The sequence below is a fragment of the Pelophylax lessonae genome (genome assembly GCF_965119305.1).
Source record: "Pelophylax lessonae genome assembly, chromosome: 13".
NCBI classification, from domain to species: Eukaryota; Metazoa; Chordata; class Amphibia; order Anura; family Ranidae; genus Pelophylax; species Pelophylax lessonae.
This window is the reverse complement of record NC_138780.1, coordinates 1,199,099-1,221,915: the sequence shown is the minus strand read 5'-3', so window position 1 is coordinate 1,221,915 and position 22,817 is coordinate 1,199,099. Positions and strand designations below refer to the sequence as shown.

The 22,817-nt window shown below is 44.9% G+C and overlaps 1 protein-coding gene across 1 annotated transcript in view; it reads right to left on the bottom strand.

Annotated features, from left to right (window-relative positions):
- The window catches only part of LOC309569883 (uncharacterized protein), a 50,810-nt gene that overhangs the window by 12,967 nt on the left and 15,026 nt on the right, over window positions 1-22,817 (bottom strand). Inside the window, exons 10-14 of the mRNA XM_082275874.1 lie at window positions 11,832-12,406; window positions 10,179-10,569; window positions 3,755-3,811; window positions 944-1,054; window positions 738-863 (exon numbers count right to left, since the gene is read on the bottom strand). Of these exons, the coding sequence (XP_082132000.1) occupies window positions 738-863; window positions 944-1,054; window positions 3,755-3,811; window positions 10,179-10,569; window positions 11,832-12,406 (1,260 nt within the window). The remainder of the gene's footprint in view (window positions 1-737; window positions 864-943; window positions 1,055-3,754; window positions 3,812-10,178; window positions 10,570-11,831; window positions 12,407-22,817) is intronic.

Below are 22,817 nucleotides of genomic sequence, written 5' to 3'. Positions count from 1 at the left end.
TCCTTTCTTCACCACCTTACTCCATCTTCTTCCCATTCCCCACCCTATCTCCTTTCCCCATAAACTAACTCCATCCTCTCCTAATCTCCCAATACCATCTATCTCCATCCCCTCTTATTCTCATCACCTACCTCCATCTTCTTCCCATTGCCCACTCCCATCCTTTCCCCATCACCTACCTCCTTTCCCCATCACCGACTTCCATCCCCATCTCTTACCATCTATCTCCATCCTCCCTTATTCTCACCACCTACTTCCATCTTCTAACCATTCCCCATCCCTTCTCCATCACCTACCTCTTTTCCCAATCAAATATCTCCACCACCTTCCTCAAACTTCTTCCCATTCCCCACCTACCTCTATCCTCTCCCAATCTTCCTCCATCCTCTCTCTATCCCACACCATCTATCTCTATCTTCTATCATACCCACCACCTACCTCCACCCTCTCTCCATTATCCACCATCTACCTCCATCCTCTTCTCATCCCACACTATTTACTTCCATCCTCTCCCCATCATCCACCACCTACCTTCATCCTCTCCTCATCGCACACCACCTACTTTCACCTTTTCCCCATCATCCACCACCTACCTCCATCCTCCCCTGATCCTCCACCACCTACCTCTTTCCTCCCCCATCCCCTACCACTTACCTGCATTTACCTTCCACCTTTAATTCTATTTGCCCCACTTCTCCCACCAGGTACACTAACATGCCAGAAAGACAGTAAGTCACCTTCAGTGCGGTGCGGATGCTGTCACATTGGTGATTGGGGTACAGGGTGAGTTTCTCCAGTTCCCCACAGTCAGATGGCGCCTCCGGCTGGACAGCAGGATGGCAGCAGATGCACCAGTTGTTCTCCTATAGATGGGAGACAGATCAGGGTCAGATGAGTGTCTGGGGGTGCCCTGGGCACCACCACCACATTGGTGCAAACTCACCTTCTTACAGGAGTTGAAGGATTTCACCAGCTGCCCGTTCTGGCAGGACAGGATTGACCCTGCAAGGCTAAGCATGACACTCAGGGCGCTCAGCAAGGTGAACACGGTGACCTGCAACACATACATCAGTACTGAGGACAGCTTGACGCACCCAGAATCATGAGACATACCTGGAACTGAACCCCAAACTCTCCTGCTGCTGAACTACACCCCCCAGCACACCCTCTCATCCTTCCCGTGTATAGATACTCCAGCCATGTTCTTTAATGTTATAAAGGGACACAATTTTTTAAAGAGCCTGAAAACCCCTCAATTAGATCTGAGCAAATGGTGGAGTATGCGGGCATTCTAACCTCTGTACAAGTTCTTCCAAATATAAAGATGGGGCCATTGTCTGTACTCATAATTCCACCTTCCTCCGACTTCTGCAGCTCAGTCCACTTCTTATGGTACAATTAAATGATAGAAAATCTTATGGGAGGTTTAGATTAGGTGTCTCCAAACTCTCTAAACAAAGGGCAAGTATACCGTCCTTCAGACTCTGTGGGGGCTGGACTGAGGCCAGTGGGAGTAGAAAATGCCCTGGCATCAGTGGGAGTAAACAATGTCTCATCATTGGTGTCAGTAGGAGGAATAGTGTCTCATCATTGGTGTCAGTGGTAGGAATAGTGTCCCATCATTGGTGTCAGTGGGAGGAATAGTGTCCCATCATTGGTGTCAGTGGGAGGAATAGTGTCCCATCATTGGTATCAGTGGTAGGAATAGTGTCCCATCATTGGTGTCAGTAGGAGGAATAGTGTCTCATCATTGGTGTCAGTAGGAGGAATAGTGTCTCATCATTGGTGTCAGTGGGAGGAATAGTGTCCCATCATTGGTGTCAGTAGGAGGAATAGTGTCTCATCATTGGTGTCAGTAGGAGGAATAGTGTCTCATCATTGGTGTCAGTAGGAGGAATAGTGCCCCATCATTGGTGTCAGTGGGAGGAATAGTGTCCCATCATTGGTGTCAGTGGGAGGAATAGTGTCCTATCATTGGTGTCAGTGGGAGGAATAGTGTCCCATCATTGGTGTCAGTGGGAAGAATTGTGCCCAATTGTCAGTGTCGTTGGGAGGAATTGTGCCCCTTCATTGGTGTCATTGGAAGGACATATATCCAATTGTTGGTATTAAAAGGGGGACACGTGCCCAACTGTTGGTGTCAGTAGGAGGAATTGTGCCCCAAGGGCTGGATAAAAGCAAGGAAAGGGCCACATCCGGCCTTGGGCTGCAGTTTGGAGACGACTGGTTTAGGCCATCTATAAAAAAAAAAAAAAATCTGCCTCAACCTCCTTCCTTCACCAACCCCCCACCACCCATTCTACTTTATTGGCCAATCATACAGTGATAAAATTACTGTCACCCCCAATCTATAAGGGCAATTGATGGCCTTATGTGATGCCAACACCCTGTGCAGGCACCAGGCTCTGGTCACTATGATGGTAACATGTGAGTTGTCTTGTCTGGGGACACCAGGGAGATGCCTTCACCCATTTGTGATGCTTCCAACCAGCCAGTACAGGCACCCCGGCTCGGGGCCCCAGAGGTGAGGTGACGTCTAGAGCCACAAGGAGTCCACTCAGGGAATCGAACTCTAAGCCCCATCTTACAGTCAGCCCTCATTATGTGCTATGAGTCTGAGCGATCTCCTCCTCACACAGGACAATGCGATCGTCCTCCAATTTCAGGACGGAGATTGGAGAAGTGGTCGAAGAATGGTTCAAACTAGCGGCACCTTTTCACCATCTGGAACCTCCCAAATATATTGCCCTAACATAGCCCAGCATGGTCATGGTATTAGGAGGAAAAATATAACTTATATCTGCAAAAAAGCCACCAGTTCCCCTCCATAACCTTCACAGAATATCCCCCAATGTACAGAATTCATCGGCAGGGACTTTCCCATCATTGAGTGACATCATAGCTGAGGCTCCTCACCATGGAAATTCTACTTCTTCCACCTGCTGTAATACCCCCTACTGAGCACTACGGCCTGTAATACCCCCTACTGAGCTCTACGGCCTGTAATACCCCCTACTGAGCTCTACAGCCTGTAATACCCCCTACTGAGCTCTACGGCCTGTAATACCCCCTACTGAGCTCTACGGCCTGTAATACCCCCTACTGAGCTCTACGGCCTGTAATACCCCCTACTGAGCTCTACAGCCTGTAATACCCCCTACTGAACTCTACGACCTGTAATACCCCCTACTGAGCTCTACAGCCTGTAATACCCCCTACTGAGCTCTACGGCCTGTAATACCCCCTACTGAGCTCTACGGCCTGTAATACCCCCTACTGAGCTCTACGGCCTGTAATACCCCCTACTGAGCTTTACGGCCTGTAATACCCCCTACTGAGCTCTACGGCCTGTAATACCCCCTACTGAGCTCTACAGCCTGTAATACCCCCTACTGAGCTCTACAGCCTGTAATACCCCCTACTGAGCTCTACGGCCTGTAATACCCCCTACTGAGCTCTACGGCCTGTAATACCCCCTACTGAGCTCTACAGCCTGTAATACCCCCTACTGAGCTCTACAGCCTGTAATACCCCCTACTGAGCTCTACAGCCTGTAATACCCCCTACTGAGCTCTACGGCCTGTAATACCCCCTACTGAGCTCTACAGCCTGTAATACCCCCTACTGAGCTCTACGGCCTGTAATACCCCCTACTGAGCTCTACGGCCTGTAATACCCCCTACTGACCATCGACATGAGACCCTCTAATACTCATCTACACAATGTCCAACGTCTCCCCACCTCGCATACTCACCATCAGTGTGAAGGGCTTCTTCCATGAGATGCAGCCGATGAGGCCTGAAACAGCCAGCTGAGCGGGAGGAGAAGGCACAACCAGTGCGGGGATTTGGAGGGAAGGTCGGGGGAAGGCAGCAGGAGGAATACAAATCAGAGGGAATTTAGTTGAAAAGTTGGTGGGATTGAAGGGGATGCGGAATAGATTAGTGAGGGAAGCCATTAAGGAGGAACCCAGCAGAAGATGGGGTGGTAAAGATGGGTGGTGGTTGGAGTAGTCAGGGAGGATCATATGGGGCAAAATTGATGGAGGAGATTTGGAAAAGGGTCGAACAAGCCAACACACAGATAGAAGGGACAATTAGGTAGGTAGATATTATGGAAAGGATAGAAGGAACAATTAGGTAGGTAGCCATCATGGAAAGGATAGAAGGAACAAGTAGGTGCGTAATCGTCACGGAAGGGATTGAAGGAAAAATGAGGTGGGTAGCCATCATGGAACAGATAGAAGGAACAGTGAAGTGGGTAGCCATTATGGAACGGATAGAAGGAACAGTGAGGTGGGTAGCCATTATGGAACAGATAGAAGGAACAGTAAGGTGGGTAGCCATTATGGAACAGATAGAAGGAACAGTAAGGTGGGTAGCCATTATGGAACAGATAGAAGGAACAGTGAGGTAGGTAGCCATCATGGAACAGATAGAAGGAACAGTGAGGTGGGTAGCCATTATGGAACAGATAGAAGGAACAATTAGGGGGGTAGCCATCATGGAAAGGATAGAAGGAACAAGTAGGTGGGTAGTCACCATAGAAAGGATAGAAGGAACAGTAAGGTGGGTAGCCATCATGGAACGGATAGAAGGAACAGTGAGGTGGGTAGCCATTATGGAAAGGATAGAAGGAACAGTAAGGTGGGTAGCCATTATGGAACGGATAGAAGGAACAGTAAGGTGGGTAGCCATCATGGAACGGATAGAAGAAACAGTAAGGCGGGTAGCCATCATGGAAAGGATAGAAGGAACAGTGAGGTAGGTAGCCATCATGGAAAGGATAGAAGGAACAGTAAGGTGGGTAGCCATCATGGAACGGATAGAAGGAACAATGAGGCGGGTAGCCATCATGGAAAGGATAGAAGGAACAATGAGGTAGGTAGCCATCATGGAAAGGATAGAAGGAACAGTAAGGTGGGTAGCCATCATGGAACGGATAGAAGGAACAGTAAGGTGGGTAGCCATCATGGAACGGATAGAAGGAACAGTAAGGCGGGTAGCCATCATGGAAAGGATAGAAGGAACAGTGAGGTAGGTAGCCATCATGGAAAGGATAGAAGGAACAGTAAGGTGGGTAGCCATCATGGAACGGATAGAAGGAACAGTGAGGTGGGTAGCCATTATGGAACGGATAGAAGGAACAGTAAGGTGGGTAGCCATCATGGAACGGATAGAAGGAACAATGAGGCGGGTAGCCATCATGGAAAGGATAGAAGGAACAATGAGGTAGGTAGCCATCATGGAAAGGATAGAAGGAACAGTAAGGTGGGTAGCCATCATGGAACGGATAGAAGGAACAGTAAGGTGGGTAGCCATCATGGAAAGGATAGAAGGAACAGTAAGGTGGGTAGCCATCATGGAAAGGATAGAAGGAACAATGAGGTAGGTAGCCATCATGGAAAGGATAGAAGGAACAGTAAGGTGGATAGCCATCATGGAACGGATAGAAGGAACAGTGAGGTGGGTAGCCATCATGGAAAGGATAGAAGGAACAGTAAGGTGGGTAGCCATCATGGAAAGGATAGAAGGAACAATGAGGTAGGTAGCCATCATGGAAAGGATAGAAGGAACAGTAAGGTGGGTAGCCATCATGGAACGGATAGAAGGAACAGTGAGGTGGGTAGCCATCATGGAAAGGATAGAAGGAACAATGAGGTGGGTAGCCATCATGGAAAGGATAGAAGGAACAGTGAGGTGGGTAGCAATCATGGAACGGATAGAAGGAACAGTGAGGTGGGTAGCCATCATGGAAAGGATAGAAGGAACAATGAGGTAGGTAGCCATCATGGAACGGATAGAAGGAACAGTAAGGTAGGTAGCCATCATGGAACGGATAGAAGGAACAATGAGGTGGGTAGCCATTATGGAACAGATAGAAGGAACAGTAAGGTAGGTAGCCATCATGGAAAGGATAGAAGGAACAGTAAGGTGGGTAGCCATCATGGAACGGATAGAAGGAACAGTAAGGTGGGTAGCCATCATGGAACGGATAGAAGGAACAGTAAGGTAGGTAGCCATCATGGAAAGGATAGAAGGAACAGTAATGTGGGTAGCAATCATGGAACGGATAGAAGAAACAGTAAGGTAGGTAGCCATCATGGAACGGATAGAAGGAACAGTAAGGTGGGTAGCCATCATGGAACGGATAGAAGGAACAGTAAGGTAGGTAGCCATCATGGAACGGATAGAAGGAACAATGAGGTGGGTAGCCATTATGGAACAGATAGAAGGAACAGTAATGTGGGTAGCCATCATGGAACGGATAGAAGGAACAGTGAGGTAGGTAGCCATCATGGAACGGATAGAAGGAACAATTAGGTAGGTAGCCATCATGGAAAGGATAGAAGGAACAGTAAGGTAGGTAGCCATCATGGAACGGATAGAAGGAACAATGAGGTGGGTAGCCATCATGGAACGGATAGAAGGAACAATGAGGTAGGTAGCCATCATGGAAAGGATAGAAGGAACAGTAAGGTGGGTAGCAATCATGGAACGGATAGAAGGAAAAGTGAGGTAGGTAGCCATCATGGAACGGATAGAAGGAACAATTAGGTAGGTAGCCATCATGGAACGGATAGAAGGAACAATGAGGTAGGTAGCCATCATGGAAAGGATAGAAGGAACAGTAAGGTAGGTAGCCATCATGGAACGGATAGAAGGAACAGTGAGGTGGGTAGCCATCATGGAACGGATAGAAGGAACAGTGAGGTGGGTAGCCATCATGGAACGGATAGAAGGAACAGTGAGGTAGGTAGCCATCATGGAACGGATAGAAGGAACAGTGAGGTAGGTAGCCATCATGGAACGGATAGAAGGAACAGTGAGGTAGGTAGCCATCATGGAAAGGATAGAAGGAACAGTGAGGTGGGTAGCCATCATGGAACGGATAGAAGGAACAGTAAGGTGGGTAGCCATCATGGAAAGGATAGAAGGAACAATGAGGTAGGTAGCCATCATGGAACGGATAGAAGGAACAGTGAGGTGGGTAGCCATCATGGAAAGGATAGAAGGAACAGTGAGGTGGGTAGCCATCATGGAACGGATAGAAGGAACAGTGAGGTGGATAGCCATCATGGAACGGATAGAAGGAACAATGAGGTAGGTAGCCATCATGGAACGGATAGAAGGAACAGTGAGGTGGATAGCCATCATGGAACGGATAGAAGGAACAATGAGGTAGGTAGCCATCATGGAACGGATAGAAGGAACAGTAAGGTGGGTAGCCATCATGGAACGGATAGAAGGAACAGTGAGGTGGGTAGCCATCATGGAGAGATGGAAGGTGGAAGAGATGAAGAAAGACATGAAATCAGATTTAATACGTTTGTAAGTTTCTCCCAACTTTGGCACATCAATCATCAATCTGAGCTCATTCTGTGCCAACATCTCCCTGCCCATTGGACACAGAAGGCCTTCCCAGGACCACAAACAGCCCCAGTCAGGTTGGAGCCAATAAGGTCATCAATACCGGCTTTTATTTATACGATCCCTGGTCAGCCTTATCCTGAGTATTATGTAAGATCTCAGATGCCCCCTCTTAAGTTTGGAATGATGGACATTCAGTATATTATTGTCCTACAGAAGACACAGCTCAGAGATTCCATGGTGTCCTCCACATCGCTCAACTTCAATGTCAGCAAGAGATAATTATTTGTATCTTTCACTAAACCAGCCGATGAATCCGATGAGTCTTAGAACGTTCTAGAATATATTCATGGTGTCACGTGACGCAACCAATGCAGAACTGCCCGGTGTCCACACGTCATCCCGTCACCTCTTTTACTTTCCCCATAGTGACTTTCTACGTGATCTGTCCTCCTACCGGCCCTAAACCAGACCCAGCGGGACGGACATTCCAGAGCCTTCTACAAGAGGAACCCGGAGACGTCTGTCATTAGAATGACGGAAACATTTCTTTCATTACACATTCCTTTGTTACGTTAATAATTTATTTTCATCATGTTTGAAGGATTCAATTTCAGAATTCGTTATTTTCAAATCGATTCCAAAATCTAATTTATTAATTATTCATTTGAAATTCGAAATTCAGATGATGGCTATATTTGTTCTATTCTATTTTATTATATTCTTTTATTTTCTATTCCTTTATTTGCTATTCTATTTATTCATTCCTATTCTTATCTATTATGTTTTTTTTTCCATTTTATTCTGTTTGATTTTATTCTATTCTATTTTTTTCTTTTCTATTCTATTCTGATTTATTATTTTATTTTCTATGCTATTATTTTCTATTCTATTATTTTGTATTCTATTACTTTCTATTCTATTAGTTTTTATTATATTCTGTGCTATAATTTTCCTTCCTATTCTGTTTTACTTTTTTCTATTCTATTCTGTTTTATTTTTATTTTTTTCTATTCGATTCTTTTATCTTCTGTTCCATTTTATTCTATTACTTTCTGTTCTACTCCTTTCCTTAATTTTCTATTCTATTCTGTTTTATTTTCTATTCGATTCTTTTTTTTCTGTTCCATTTTATTCTATAATTTTCTGTTCTACTCCTTTCCTTCATTTTCTATTCTATTCTGTTTTATTTTTTATTTTCTATTCGATTCTTTTATTTTCTGTTCCATTTTATTCTATTATTTTCTGTTCTACTCCTTTCCTTCATTTTCTATTCTATTCTGTTTTATTTTCTATTCAATTCTTTTATTTTCTGTTCCATTTTATTATATAATTTTCTGTTCTACTACTTTCCTTCATTTTCTTTTCTATTCTGTTTTATTTTTTTATTTTCTATTCGATTCTTTTATTTTCTGTTCAATTTTATTCTATTATTTTCTGCTCTACTCCGTTCCTTCATTTTCTATTCTATTCTGTTGTATTTTTTTTATTTTCTATTTGATTCCTTTATTTTCTGTTCCATTTTATTCTATTATTTTCTGTTCTACTCCTTTCCTTCATTTTCTATTCTATTCTGTTTTATTTTTTTATTTTTTTTCTATTAGATTCTTTTATTTTCTGTTCCATTTTATTATATTATTTTCTATTCTACTCCTTTCCTTCATTTTCTATTCTATTGTTTTATTTTTTAATTTACTATTCCATTCTTTTATTTTCTGTTCTATTTTATTCTATATTATATTTTATTCTCTATTTTCAGTTCTACCCCTTTCCTTAATTTTCTATTCTATTCTGGTTTTTTTTTAATTTTTTTTTTCTATTTGATTCTTTTATTTTCTGGTCTATTTTATTCTATAATTTTCTGTTCTACTCCATTCCTTCATTTTCCGTTCTATTCTATTTGTTTTTATTCTATTCTAGCAGCCTAAGTAGGAATCGTCACCCTATTTCACTTTTTTTTTTTATCTTACTGTATTTATTGCAATATCTTTCCATTTCAAATTCATTTTTAAATTCAATTTTTTTTTCGAATTTTAATTCAGATCATTTGTTTCTTTTGAATTCATTTTTAAATTAAATTTTTTTTCTTTGAATTTAAATTCAGATAATTTGTTTCTTTTGAATTAATTTTTAAATTCAAATTTTTTTTTTCAAATTCAAATAATTTGTTTCGTTATAATTTATTTTGGATTCATTTATATTCGTTACTTTTTGTAAATTCGGAAACTCGTAAATCCGAATCACCGAATAAGGAAAATTTTGTCCGAATTTGGATTAGTAATGAAACCAATGGCACGCGTCTAATGCTCCATCTTTGTTATGGATGATCCCTTTTACCTGTTCCATTCTGATCCCCTCAACCCCTGAGGGCAGTCCAGTACAGACTATCCAGGAGGGGTTAAGGATGGGTCAGAGGTCATCCCCAGGTTGTCTATGACACAATCAGTAACCCATAGGAACCAGTTAGCCGCCATCTTTCTAATCGGTTGCTATGGATTGTCTACCTCCATACATCATCTTAGCTCTTTGTAGGTCTTATTACGTCTTTAGGTTTTTCTGTGATTTCTTGAAGGCCAAATTCTCTATCTTCTACATCCAGACCTAGTCCTGTGGAAGTGGCAGTGAGGAGAGTGACAGGATGAGGGGGAGGGGGGGGGGTGTAATTTTAATAATACAGAAAAAATTAGTTTCCAATGAAAAATGGATTCCTACCACCAAAAGACGTAGAAGACAAACGGTGACAGCGGTACAGACAGACAAGTCCCCCCCCCCCACCAACCCCCAACATAGGTCGCCATTGCTACTTACGGAGAATCCAGCCCACGAAGGACAGGAATGTTTGATCTTCAGATTCGGAGTGATGGACGCGGTGACCAGACTGAACGTGACAATCAGCACCCCGAGGATGACCTGGACGAAACCCAAGGCCAGCAGGACATGTGACCAAGCCCGGTGGATCCTCAGCTGGGACAGACTGCGGGATGTCCGACCGGTCAGCGAAAAACTGGAATCTGACGGGGAGGGCATAGCGAGCGTGGAAAACGCAGGAGGCCAGGATAGAACTCCAAGGGTAGCGTTCATCAGGAAGAGACCCCCAAACCAGCATAACAGGGAGGGGGAGGGGGGGTTCACATCAAACCTCCGATGTCTGGTTAGATCTTCAGCGCTCAATCCCCGGGTGGGGAGCGAGATGTGGATTTAACCCTCAGTGGGTGTTTACAAGGAGAGAGTCATCACATTCTCAGTTCAAAACAGGATTATAAATATTTAAGTGGTTCCATTTAATGGAAATTTAGCACCAGCATGAAAAAAAAAAAACAGTCAGCCGGGGGAGGACATAACCAATTTCACCAGCAACAGAATGTTGTCCCTGTTAGGACATGAAGGGTGGCGATCATCAGTGGTGGGCATCGAGTATTGGCAGAGCTACGCCTTGGCACATGCTACCAGGAAATGGGAGCCATCGTCAAATCCATATCATTCTACATGGTGAGATGTCTAAGAAGCTCTTCCCACCGGCTGCTCCTCAACAAACCCTATTACTGGAAGAACATAAACCTTCTGTACGTCTGGCTCACACCACCAACCAAGGGTGCAGAAGAGGTCAGCTTCTCAAAGCTTGGCACAGCTGGAAGATGGCAGCCTAGATGGTTGGATAACAAGAGACATGGATTAAACACCAAGGAGATAGAAATCACGATGAACTAGTAAGATGGAGGAATGAGGATGGTTGGCCCATGGATGATGGTGGAACAGTGATGAAGGAATTAAGCTTTAGAGGGTGAGGAGATTGATGAAATGAGACCTAGACAAAGTTCAGATGATGGTACGATAATGATGTGTAGATATCCAAGTGGGCATGGCATATGTGACCAGATAACGAGGGGTTGGAAGTGCGGTCTACAGAAATGCTTAGCAGGATGGAAAGGTAAATGGTGGAATTGTCTGACCTTTTGTCTTTGCTATCGACCTCCATAAAAGCTCTGCATAGAATGGTTCTCCAGCATGCAGTCCTCCATGGTGGTCCTGTGTCCCTTTCTGCTCAGGAGACCGCCGGCCATCTATCTCCGATGGGTCTGGAGCTCCAGTATGAAGCAGGGGATCATCATGGAGCTGTTGCAGACAAAGGAGCTCCAGTTTGGCTTCAGCCAGGAGGCTTGGAAAGGGTAAAACTGATGACTTGGAAGATAGTTGGAGCCAACACTGAAATATCCGTCTGCTTCCAAAGGATGAAGATCATCTAACTCCTGAGAATGGGGAACATCTAACTCCAGAGGATGGGGAACATCTAACTCCAGAGGATGGAGATCATCTAATTCCAAAGGATGGAGATCATCTAATTCCAGGGGATGGAGATCATCTAACGCCAGAGGATGGGGAACATCTAACTCCAGAGGATGGAGATCATCTAATTCCAAAGGATGGAGATCATCTAATTCCAGGGGATGGAGATCATCTAACGCCAGAGGATGGGGAACATCTAACTCCAGAGGATGGAGATCATCTAACTCCTGAGGATGAAGATCATCTAACTCCCGAGAATGGAGAACATCTAACTCCGGAGGATGGAGATCATCAAACTCCAGGGGGTGGGGATCACCTAACTCCCAAAGATGGGGAGCATCAAACTCCCGAGGATGGAGATCACCTAACTCCTGAGAATGGGGAACATCTAACTCCTGAGGATGGAGATCATCTAACTCCCGAGGATGGAAATAATCTAACTCCCAAGGATGGAGATAATCTAACTCCCGAGGATGGAGATAATCTAACTCCCGAGGATGGAAATAATCTAACTCCCGAGGATGGAAATAATCTAACTCCCGAGGATGGAAATAATCTAACTCCCGAGGATGGAGATCATCTAACTCCCGAGGATGGAAATAATCTAACTCCCGAGGATGGAAATAATCTAACTCCCGAGGATGGAGATCATCTAACTCCCGAGGATGGAAATAATCTAACTCCCGAGGATGGAAATAATCTAACTCCAGAGAATGGAGATCATCTAACTCCAGGGGATGGGGATCACCTAACTACAGAGGACAGGGGAGCAGTTAACTCCCGAAGATGGGGAGCATCAAACTTCCGAGGATGGAGATCATCTATTTGCAGAGGATGGGGAGCATAAAACTCCTGAGGATGGGATCAGTTAACTTCAGGGATGTGGATCATTTTACTCCCGAGGATGGGACTCCAGAGGATGGAAATCATCTAATTGCAGAGGATGGGGACCATCAAACTCCAGAGGATGGGGGTTATCTAACTCCCAAGGATGGGACTCCAGAGGATGGAGATCATCAAATTCCAGAGGATGGGGATCATTCTGTCAGATGCCTCATTACAGCGGATGGAGATGACATGAATTCTATCCTTCCGATGGTACCCGGTGCTCTCACTCAGCATGTCTGCAGCAACCTGACAGCTGCATTACTGCACAGCCTCCCCGGCCGCTGCAAGTCAGGCTGGGAAATGTAGTCTGCAGGGGGGGGGGGGAGGGGGGGGTGATGTCAGAGACCTTAAAGGCCCATTCATTCAGCCTCGGCTCTCATATTTCACGTCTATGACGCTGGTGGAGGATTGATGGGAAGAGTTAATGGCAGGGAGGCCGGTGTCTGGGGAATAGAGGCTCATACACCACACGGTGCTGGCAGCTGTTACCCATAGCAACCACAATTCACGCTTCTTGAGCTGTTGGTTGCTATGGGTTACCACCCATCACCCGCATAAGAATTGCCAGCGTTCAGCAGTCGCTTTATTAAAGGATTGTTATTGCACCGCCTGGCGATCGGTTGCTAGGAGTTACCGCCCCTCTGTATTATATAAGGGCAGTGAAAGGGTCATTAGGGTGACATTGTAGGCCGAGGAGCTGACACTTCGCAACCCTCTGCAGAGAGATTGCAGAGGAGCGCAATCCTCCCCCTCCCCCCGCTCCCTGCGGACCGGCTCTCTAATGGAACCATTTTAGCCGGATCCTCCGCGTCCGCTCGGGTTTCAGTCAGCAGAAAGGAAGCAATCCTCCAACTCATCAATATTTCAGCATGGCCTCCTAATTCCTGAGCCGAGCGCCTGGGACGGCATTGTGTGTGAAGGCTGGAGGACTCACAGGGGGGCCTTCTCATCCTCATCCTCCGAATCAACAATATTTCATCATGGCCTAATTCCTGAGCCGAGCACCTGGGACAGCATTGTGTGTGAAGGCTGGAGGACTCACCGGCCACTTCCTCTTTAACACTGCACCCCCCCCCCCCCCCAAGATGTATGAGCACTATGTGTCAGCTAAAATCTACACCCCCCCCCCAAAAAAAAATAGGCACAGTGAAGGATGTCTATGGAGTAAATTAAGTGCCCCCTCCCCCCCCCCCCACACAGCGAAGGATGTCTATGGAGTAAATGAGGTGCAGTCTATTTCTAAGTCTTATCCTACGTTTTGTGATGTCATCACCGGGTCTCTGTGCTTCTCTATGCAACACAGGCAGATCGTGGCTGGTGGGAGGAGCCGGCAGGGGGCAGTACATTGCTTCCTGAAAACCTCAGTATTCCTCTCCAGTCCTGAGGCAAGCAGTGGGAGGAGTTATTCATAGGTAACACCCCGCAGTGCCGGGACAAGGCTATCCAGCGCCCAGAGCAAAGATGCCAAACTGCGCCCCCCCCCCCGCTCCATTAGTGTTAGGGTCAGGGCGCCCCTATTACTTGCAATAAGCCGACCCTCCTGCCCACCCCTCGTCCCGGCCCTGGTAACGCCCACATGTGTTATACTCAGCCTCCATGATTGAAATAACTGAAATCCAATAAATAAAAGGGGCGGAGCCAGTGGACGTCCTCCAGCCAGGAAATGAGGCGGGGCTCTATCTGCAGCTGGTAACGCACATTGTGTTTAGGTGGAGCTGGGCAAGGAAAAGGGGGTGGAGCAGGGAGGAGTTCTGTAGGCCAGCTGGGAAGAAGTGGGCGGGGCTGACAACACAGGTTGGGATTTCAGTGCAGCAGAGGCAGCGTTGTCACCTCAGTACAGGAAGTTTGGCGCCCCCTGGAGTTCAGCCGTATCATTTTCTGTATTTTCAGCATTTATTAGAGATATAGTAGGACCGCCCCCCCTTTAGGGATGGCATCCAATCAGATCTGAGAGGTGAAAATCTGACCAATCATCTTCTGAGTCTCAATATTACCCCCTCCTCTTCCATCCACAGAGATCCCCGACAGGTCCCTCCTCTGCCACCCCAAGTAAGCCACACCCACACTTCTACATTTCGGGGGACACCCCATGTAACCTGACCCCGCCTCCTGACTGTCGCAGAGCTGCAGAATTCCCATTTCACTGATTGGTCTTTAAAACTGAAATTCCAGCCAAAGCTCCGCCTTCCAGTTTTAGGTGGAATGTGCAAGAAACTGCGCTGGGTTTTTACTGCGGTCGGTGTCCCCCCATGGGAGATTCCCCCTCACTTCCTGGCCTGGTGGCCCCCAATGAGATGGTGGAAAATCACCTTGATGGGGACACAGACAAGGAAAGCCCCTCCCTCATTTCACCCAAAACAATAAAAAATAAAACCCCAATGCAGGGCTCCCCCTTCAGCTGGAATTCGGTATTACTGTCATGCCCCCCCCCCCCCCCCCGACATCTCTAGTTATAAATATTCATCTGTCTCAGTCAATCACAGAGGGTTCCGTGTCCAGCAATGTGGGCAGAAGGTGATAAATGTTTAGGGGACCTCCTAGTAAGTTCCGATAATGAAGCTGAGCACCTGGGGAATCTGAGCCGTCCTTCTGGAGGACTTCTCTAGAGGAAGCCGAGGAGATCGTTGCCTGTAAGTAGGGTCTTAGGAGACGTCTTCTGTTCTGGAAGTCTATGGAGTCTACATTGTCCTGAGGAGTAGATCTAGAGGGAGCGGAGCAGGTATATATATATATATATATATATATATATATATATATATATAGGGGTCTGTATGGAGTGTTTTAGAGGTCTTCTGCTCTGAAGGTCCGCAGGGATCCTAAAACTACGGCCCTCCAGCTGTTGCGGAACTACACATCCCATGAGGCATTGGAAAACTCCGACATTCACAGACATGACTAGGCATGATGGGAATTGTAGTTCCTGAACAACTGGAGGGCCGTAGTTTGGAGACCCCTGCCCTAGGGAAAATAAACCGTCTTGCTGAAGATCTCATGTAGAGGGAGTGGAGAAGGAAGATTCTGGAACATCTTAGGAAACGTCTTCTGTGCTGAAGGTCTAGGTGAGTCGAATGTCCATCAGATTTCCTTCGTACGATTCACTGACCAAGTGTATTTTTCGTAGCTACGTATAGGAAGTGATGTAAATACGTCTGACCCCTGCGGATTATTTTACTGTTTCCGATCATGCGTGGTATTTGTTGATCGACTTTTAGCGTACAAATACTGTACTGACGAAACGATTATCCTTCGAGAAGATGTCGTACGACAGAAGTTTTCCTGTTTGTCCCTTCGGATTTTGTTGGATCGGCTGTGGAAAGCTGTGTACTAACGATCAGATTATCGTGAGATCAGGTCGAAAGCGAGTTTTGTCGTACGATTATCGGAACGTGTGTACGGGGCATTAGTTGTCCGGTTGGAGGGAGCAGAATGGGAGGATGGGGGTCTGTATGGAGTGTCTCAGGGACGTCTTCTGCTCTGAAGGCACAGGGAAGCTCGGCTGTCTTGTTGGAGGACATCTAGAGGGAGCAGAAGACCATTGCTTGTATAGAGCGTCTTAGGAGGCATCTTCTGCTCCGAAGCTCTAGGGAATCTAAGCTGTCCTGTTGGAGGACATCCAGAGAAGTAGAACAGAAGATGACTGCTAGTATGAAGTGTCTTTTGGGACATCTTCTGCTCTGAAGGCCTAGGGAATCTAAGCTGTCCTGTTGGAGGACATCTAGAGGGTAAAATAAGAAGATGGGTATCTGTATGAAGCATCTTAGGAGAAGTCTTCTGCTCGGATGAGCCGGGGGAATCTAAGCCATCCTGCTGGAGGACATCTAGAGTGAGCAGGGCAGAAGATCATTGCTTGAATGGAGCATTTTAAGAGACATCTTCTGCTCTGAAGGTCTAGGGCAAGGGCAAGGGGTCTTCCAACTATGGCCCCCAGTTGTTCAGGAACTACAATTCCCATCATGCCTGGTCATGTCTATGCATGTCAAAGTTTTACAATACCTGATGGGATGTGTAGTTCCGCAACAGCTGGCGGACCGTAGTTTAAGGATCCCTGGTCTAGGGAACCTAAGCTGTCCTGTTGGAGGACATCTAGAAGAAGTAGAATGGGAAGATGGATGTCTGTATGGAACATTTTAGAAGACGTCCTCTGCTTTGATGACCTGGGGAAGCTAAAATGTCCTATTAGAGGACATTCAGAAAAGTGGAGCAGAAGATGGCTGCTAGTATGGAGTATCTTAGAAGTCTTTTGCTCTGAAGGTCTAGGGGAAGTTGTCCTGCTGGAGGACTCATCTAGAGGGAGCGGAGCAGAATATGGACGTCTGTATGGAGCATCTTAAGAGAAGTCTTCTTCTCTGATGATCCAGGGAATCTAAGCCATGCTGCTGGAGGACTCATCTAGAGGGAGTGAAGCAGAAAATCATTGCCTGTATGGAGGGTCCTCAGGGACGTCCTCTGCTCTGAAGGCCTAGGGCAGTGGTTCCCAACTCCGGTCCTCAGGACCCACTAACAGGCCAGGTTTGCAGAATAACTAAACTACATCACAGGTGATATCATTTGCTGCTCAGTGATTGCAATAGTCTAGTCTGCATCTCCCCAAGGTTATACTTAAATTCTGGCCTGTTAGTGGGTCCTGAGGACAGAAGTTAAGAACCACTGGCCTAGGGAATCTAAGCTGTCCTGTTGGAGGACATCCAAAGAAGTGGAGCAGAAGATGGCTGCTCGTATGGAGGATCTTAGCTGATAAAAACTGACAGCCAAAAAGGTAAAGGGATTTTAATGGCCCGCTACCCCATCCAAAAATTGCATATATCAAAATCCAAAACTTTATTTGTAACAAGTCAACCCACCATAAACTGGATGATTATTTTAAAAGCAACACTTAAAAGGAACTGTGAAAAAAAACGCAAATAAAAAAAAAAAGCTTTATTGATTTCACTCCCTTCACAGTAGACATATCAGTTACTATACGCCTTTCTGAAGAGGACTACACAAATACCACCCACCGGATGTATACCAGTCCACTTTATCGTATGGCGTGAATAGTAGAAGATACAGTTGTAGACTACGGAGGGGCTACAGTTTCCTAATTTCAATATAAAATGTAGGCGACGGTCGCTGCCAGGGCACAGTAGAAAGAGGGGGCAAACAGAGAGGAAACAAGGGACAGGAAATCCTGACACAGATATTGGGGAGGTAAAAGGGGTATAACAGCCACCAACCCTCACCAACAAAACCAATGCATTGAACACACCTCTCCGGAGGAATCTAAGCAGTCTTGCTGGAGAACATCTAGAGGGAGCAGACGATCATTGCCTGTATAGAGTGTCTTAGAAGTCTGAAGGCCTATGGAATCTAAGCTGTCTTGTTAGAGAACACATCTAGAGGGAGCGGAGCAGAAGATCATTGCCTGGATAGAGTATTCTAGGAGACGTCCTCTGCGCTGAAGGCCAAGGGAATCTAAGCTGTCCCACTGGAGGACATTCTGTTAGACTTCCAGTACAAAATAGAAATACATTTTTCCTATTACAGGTCAAGAATTGTGAACTTTGAGGCCTCAAATGACCTTGTCACAGATTCAGTCAAAACCCCTTCAGTTTGAAGCACACATTGCGTCCATTGTTGAATTTGTTTTATTTACATGAACTTTGAGATGAGAAGCTATGTCATCTACCCCCAAAAGGAAATTGTGTTTGGTAAAATTTGAATATAATGCTCTGGAAAGGCAGGCAACTAAATTGCTTATCCCAAGTGGAACGGCCTTGGAGGGGGAGGTTTACATACAACGGACCTCAAAAGGATAAAAAGCCATTTTTCCCCTGGGCATGAAAGGAGAGAAACCAGAGGGATCATAAAACATTATGTTCTGGCCATGAGATGTTTTAACACAGTGTCCAAAACTCAAATTCAGGATCACACCTGTGTTCACCAATTCCCTAGCAAATAAACTATTGTTTCTACCCTGAGAAGACAAACAAACAGAAAACAACCTGGACAAAGACTAGAGTCTGTAATTCATTTACCTTCACCAGAGACGGGGGTAGAGATTGTGTCATACAGACAATTGTCCATTGGAAGCTACATGGTGTCAAATATGAAAAATGAATTTTATATAATCATAAGCTTATACAACATCCTTGTCCCATCATATACCAAAGGGGGGTGTGGAACTTATGATTTTATGACAATCTTCTATTGAGAATTACATTATATCTATTATACAGTAGTGTCTAATGGTCAGAATTTCTCCCATATTTTATAATCCAGTCCCAAATCATGATTGTATTGTTGTTAACATAATAATCCCTTAATGGATAATATTCTGATTGGAAATAACTCATGTGTAGAAAAGTTTACATATACAAGTTGTTGTGTAGCAATATATATATATATATATATATATAACTGTCCATGTATCTATATCATTTCTCCTGCTACTAAATGTAAAGTATCTGGGTAAATCAGTAATTTTCAATCAATATACATATCATATTAATATTACAGTATATCCGTATTTAAATGGCTTTACCAGATCCAATCCCTGCCAAGATACATGATGGAGATATTAGATGGACATCTATGTATGTACTGAGAGTATGGACAAGTTTTTATGTTGCATTATTCTTAAATATAAAGAAATTATCCTTTAATTTTAATATCCAAAATACTGGGTGATTAAGAAGGGGTGTCAACCAATGACCTCATCAGTTAATGGTTAAGTAATCCCAACCAATGGGGATAAAGTTCCTCCCACTGGGTTCAGCTTATGGTAATTTTACTGCCCTTTTGTTCAACACAATATAAAAAGGAACCCCAGATGTAATAGGACACATTACGACAACATTCATTACACTTACAACATAAAAGCTACTTACATCCATACATATACTCATCTATACATACTCCATCTTGCTCCATCATTTATCTAAAACTTTGAAGGACGCCAGACGAAACTCCTCCCTAACCGGCCACCATTTTGGGAAGGCAGCCATCTTAAGGACTCTGGTAATGACCATTTTAAGCTAGCAGCCATCTTAAGTGTGGTAAATATACCTTGCTGTTTATTTGATTATTATTTACTGTCATTTATTTACTTCCTTATATGTTTTATATTTCATATTTAAGGGTAACGAGATTACAATCACAGCCGTATGAACCATAATAGAATTTTTCTCTAAAAGCTGATTTTTGTTTTTATACGTTTTTATTAGTTTTTTATACGTTTTTATTAGTATCAAGTTTAGCGCAATATTAGCGATTTAGTCTCCCGTTTTGCATAGCCTATTCTCACTCCAACTGCAGTGGAGCGACTGTTGGCTGCGCAATTCGCAGACAATTGTGGTCTGATTAAATAGAATACTTATCTATGGTTTCTACTATACCTGGGGAAAACGTAATCTTGCTTTCTTTTTAATTCATTGAATTTCATTGAACTACATATCACACTGCATTTATTGTTTTAAGTTTGTATTTTATGTCAAAGTTGTCTCTTTGTGTCACCTCAAATCTAACTATTTATTGTGAATACACGTCTTGTGAATAAATATACTTATAAATTCCATACTGTAGTCTGTATTCACCAAGATTAGTATATGCTGTTAAAAAGAAATGAATCGATTAAAACGAACTCGTTATACTCGTTCAGAATAATATTCTCAAACATGTAAAACGCACAACAATTCAGAGAAGTGGAGCAGAAGATGGTTGCTAGTGTTGAGTGCCTTAGGAGACGTCTTCTGCTCTGAAGGCCTGGAGAATCTAGGGACATCTAGAGAGAGCAGAATGGGAAGATGGGTGTCTGTATAGAGCATTTGAAGGCCTACAGTTTCCTCCACGTGTTTTGCAGCTCTGCTTCCTTAGGAGAGGGGTGTTCAAAGAGATGCTGATAAAACTTCGATATAAAGTGTAGGTGATGGTCACTGCCAGGGTACAGTGGAAAGAGGGGGCAGACAGAGAGGAAACAAGGGACACTGAATCCTGACACAGATATTGGTGGTTAAAAGGGGTATAACAGTCACCAAGCCTCACACCATCAAGACCAATGCATTGAACACCCCTCTCCTGAGGAAGCAGATCTGCGAAACACAGAGGAAACAGTAGCCCCTCTGCAGTATACAACTGTATTTCCTGCTCTTCATGCCATACGACAGAACAGATACATCCGGTCGGTGGTATTTGTGTAGTCCTCTCCGGAAAAGCGTACAGTAACTGATATGTCTACTGTGGATGAAGCTAAATATTTAAAGGGGTGCTATATCTATGATGTGCATTTTTAAAGTTTATTTTATGTATTACTTTCAAATTATTCAACCAGTTTATGGTGAGTTGACTTAATACAAATAAAGTTTTGGACTTTGATATTTATGGATTTTTTGAGGGGTAATGCACCATTTATATCTCTTTACCTTTTTGGCTGTCAGTTTAGGGTCACTTTTGCTAGATTAATTTGGGGTATGGTGTTAGATTATCCTCTTTTGGATCCTTGGCATTATTTTGGTAGCATCTTAGGAGGCATCTTCTGTGCTGAAGGCCTATGGAAGGGAAGCTAAGCTGTCCTGCTGGAGGACTCATCTAGAGGTAGCAGAGCAGAAGATGGCAGCTAGTATGGAGCACCTTAGGAGACGTCTTCAGGTCTGAAGGACTAGGGAAGCTAAACTGTCCTCCTGGACAGCACATCGAGAGGGAGCGGAGCAGAAGACGGCAGCTAGTATGGAGCACCTTAGGAGACGTCTTCGGTTCTGAAGGACTGGGGAAGGTAAACTGTCCTGCTGGACAGCACATCGAGAGGGAGCAGAGCAGAAGATGGCTACTAGTATGAAGTGATTTAGGAAACATTCTCTGGGCTGAAGGCCTAGGTAAGCTAAGCTGTCCTGTTGGGGGACATTGAGAGGGAGCAGAATGGGAAGATGGGTGCCTGTATGGAGTGTCTTAGAAGAAGTCTTCTGTGCTGAAGGCCAAGGGAATCCAACCTGTCCAGTTATAGGACATCCAGAGAAGTAAAGCCAGCTGGTATGGAGCACCTTAGGAGATGTCCTCTGCTCTGAAGCGGTCTTGTTGAAGGACATAGAGGGAGTAGAATGGAAAGATGAGTGGTTGTATGGAGCATCTTAGAACAGGTCTTCTGCTCTGACAACCCGGGGAATCTAAGCTGTTCTGCTGGAGAACCTCTAGAGGGAGCGGAGAAGATCATCGCCTGTATGGATTGTCCTAGGAGACGTCCTCTGCGCTGAAAGCCTATGAAATCTAAGCTGTCCTGTTGGGAGGACATCCAGAGAAGTGAAGCCAGCTGGTATGGAGCACCTTAAGAGACGTCTTTTCTGCTGAATACCTATTGAGAGGGAGCAGAGCAGAAGATCATTGCCTTATGGAGTGTTTTAGAAAACATCTTCTGCTTTGAAGGTCTATGGAATCCAAGCTGCCCTGTTGGGAGGACATCTAGAGGGAGCAGAATGGGAAGATGGGTGTCTGTATGGAGCATCTTAAAAGATGTCTTCTGCTCTGAAAACCTGGGGAATCTAAGCTGGACCAGAAGATTATTGCTGGTATGAAGCACCTCAGGAAAAGTCTTCGGTGCTGAAGGTCTCAGGAGTCTAAGCTGTCCTGTTGAAGGACGTTTAGAGGGAGCAAAGCAGAAGATCATTGCCTGTATAAGAAGTCTTCTGTGCTGAAGGCCTATGGAATCTAAGCTGTCTTGTTGGAGAACACATCTAGAGGGAGCAGAGAAGATCATTGCCTGGATGGAGTATCCTAGAAGGCACCCTCTGCACTGAAGGCCAAGGGAATCTAAGCTGTCCCATTGGAGGACATCCAGAGAAGTGGAGCAGAAGATTGCTGCTACTAAGAGCGTCTTAGGAGATGTCTTCTGTGCTGGAGACCTCGGGAGAAGCTTCGGGTGGACCTTGCATGGAGATCTGTAGGAATCGTTTACATTGGATCCATGGCTTAAAGTCCATTTACAGAAGAAGGACGACCACTCGACCATCGACAACAGACAATCGACTACTCTCAGAGCCACTGAAATCTGACCGGCTGCTCACAAGGGGCCAATCACTATCAGGAGTTTGGCCATTTTTGGTATCCTTCACCCCTAAACTTCGCTCCAGAAGTTAGGACTTCGAGTAACCGATGCCCAGCCCCTTTGTTACTCCCCCCCCCCCCCAATAATCCAATGGCTCCACCCTAAGAAGGTAAAGGCCTCCCACACCCACCTGAGGGACATCCTCCCCCACCCAAACAGAAGAAGAAGAAATAACCCCATGATAATGAAGAAAGCAGAGTCATCGA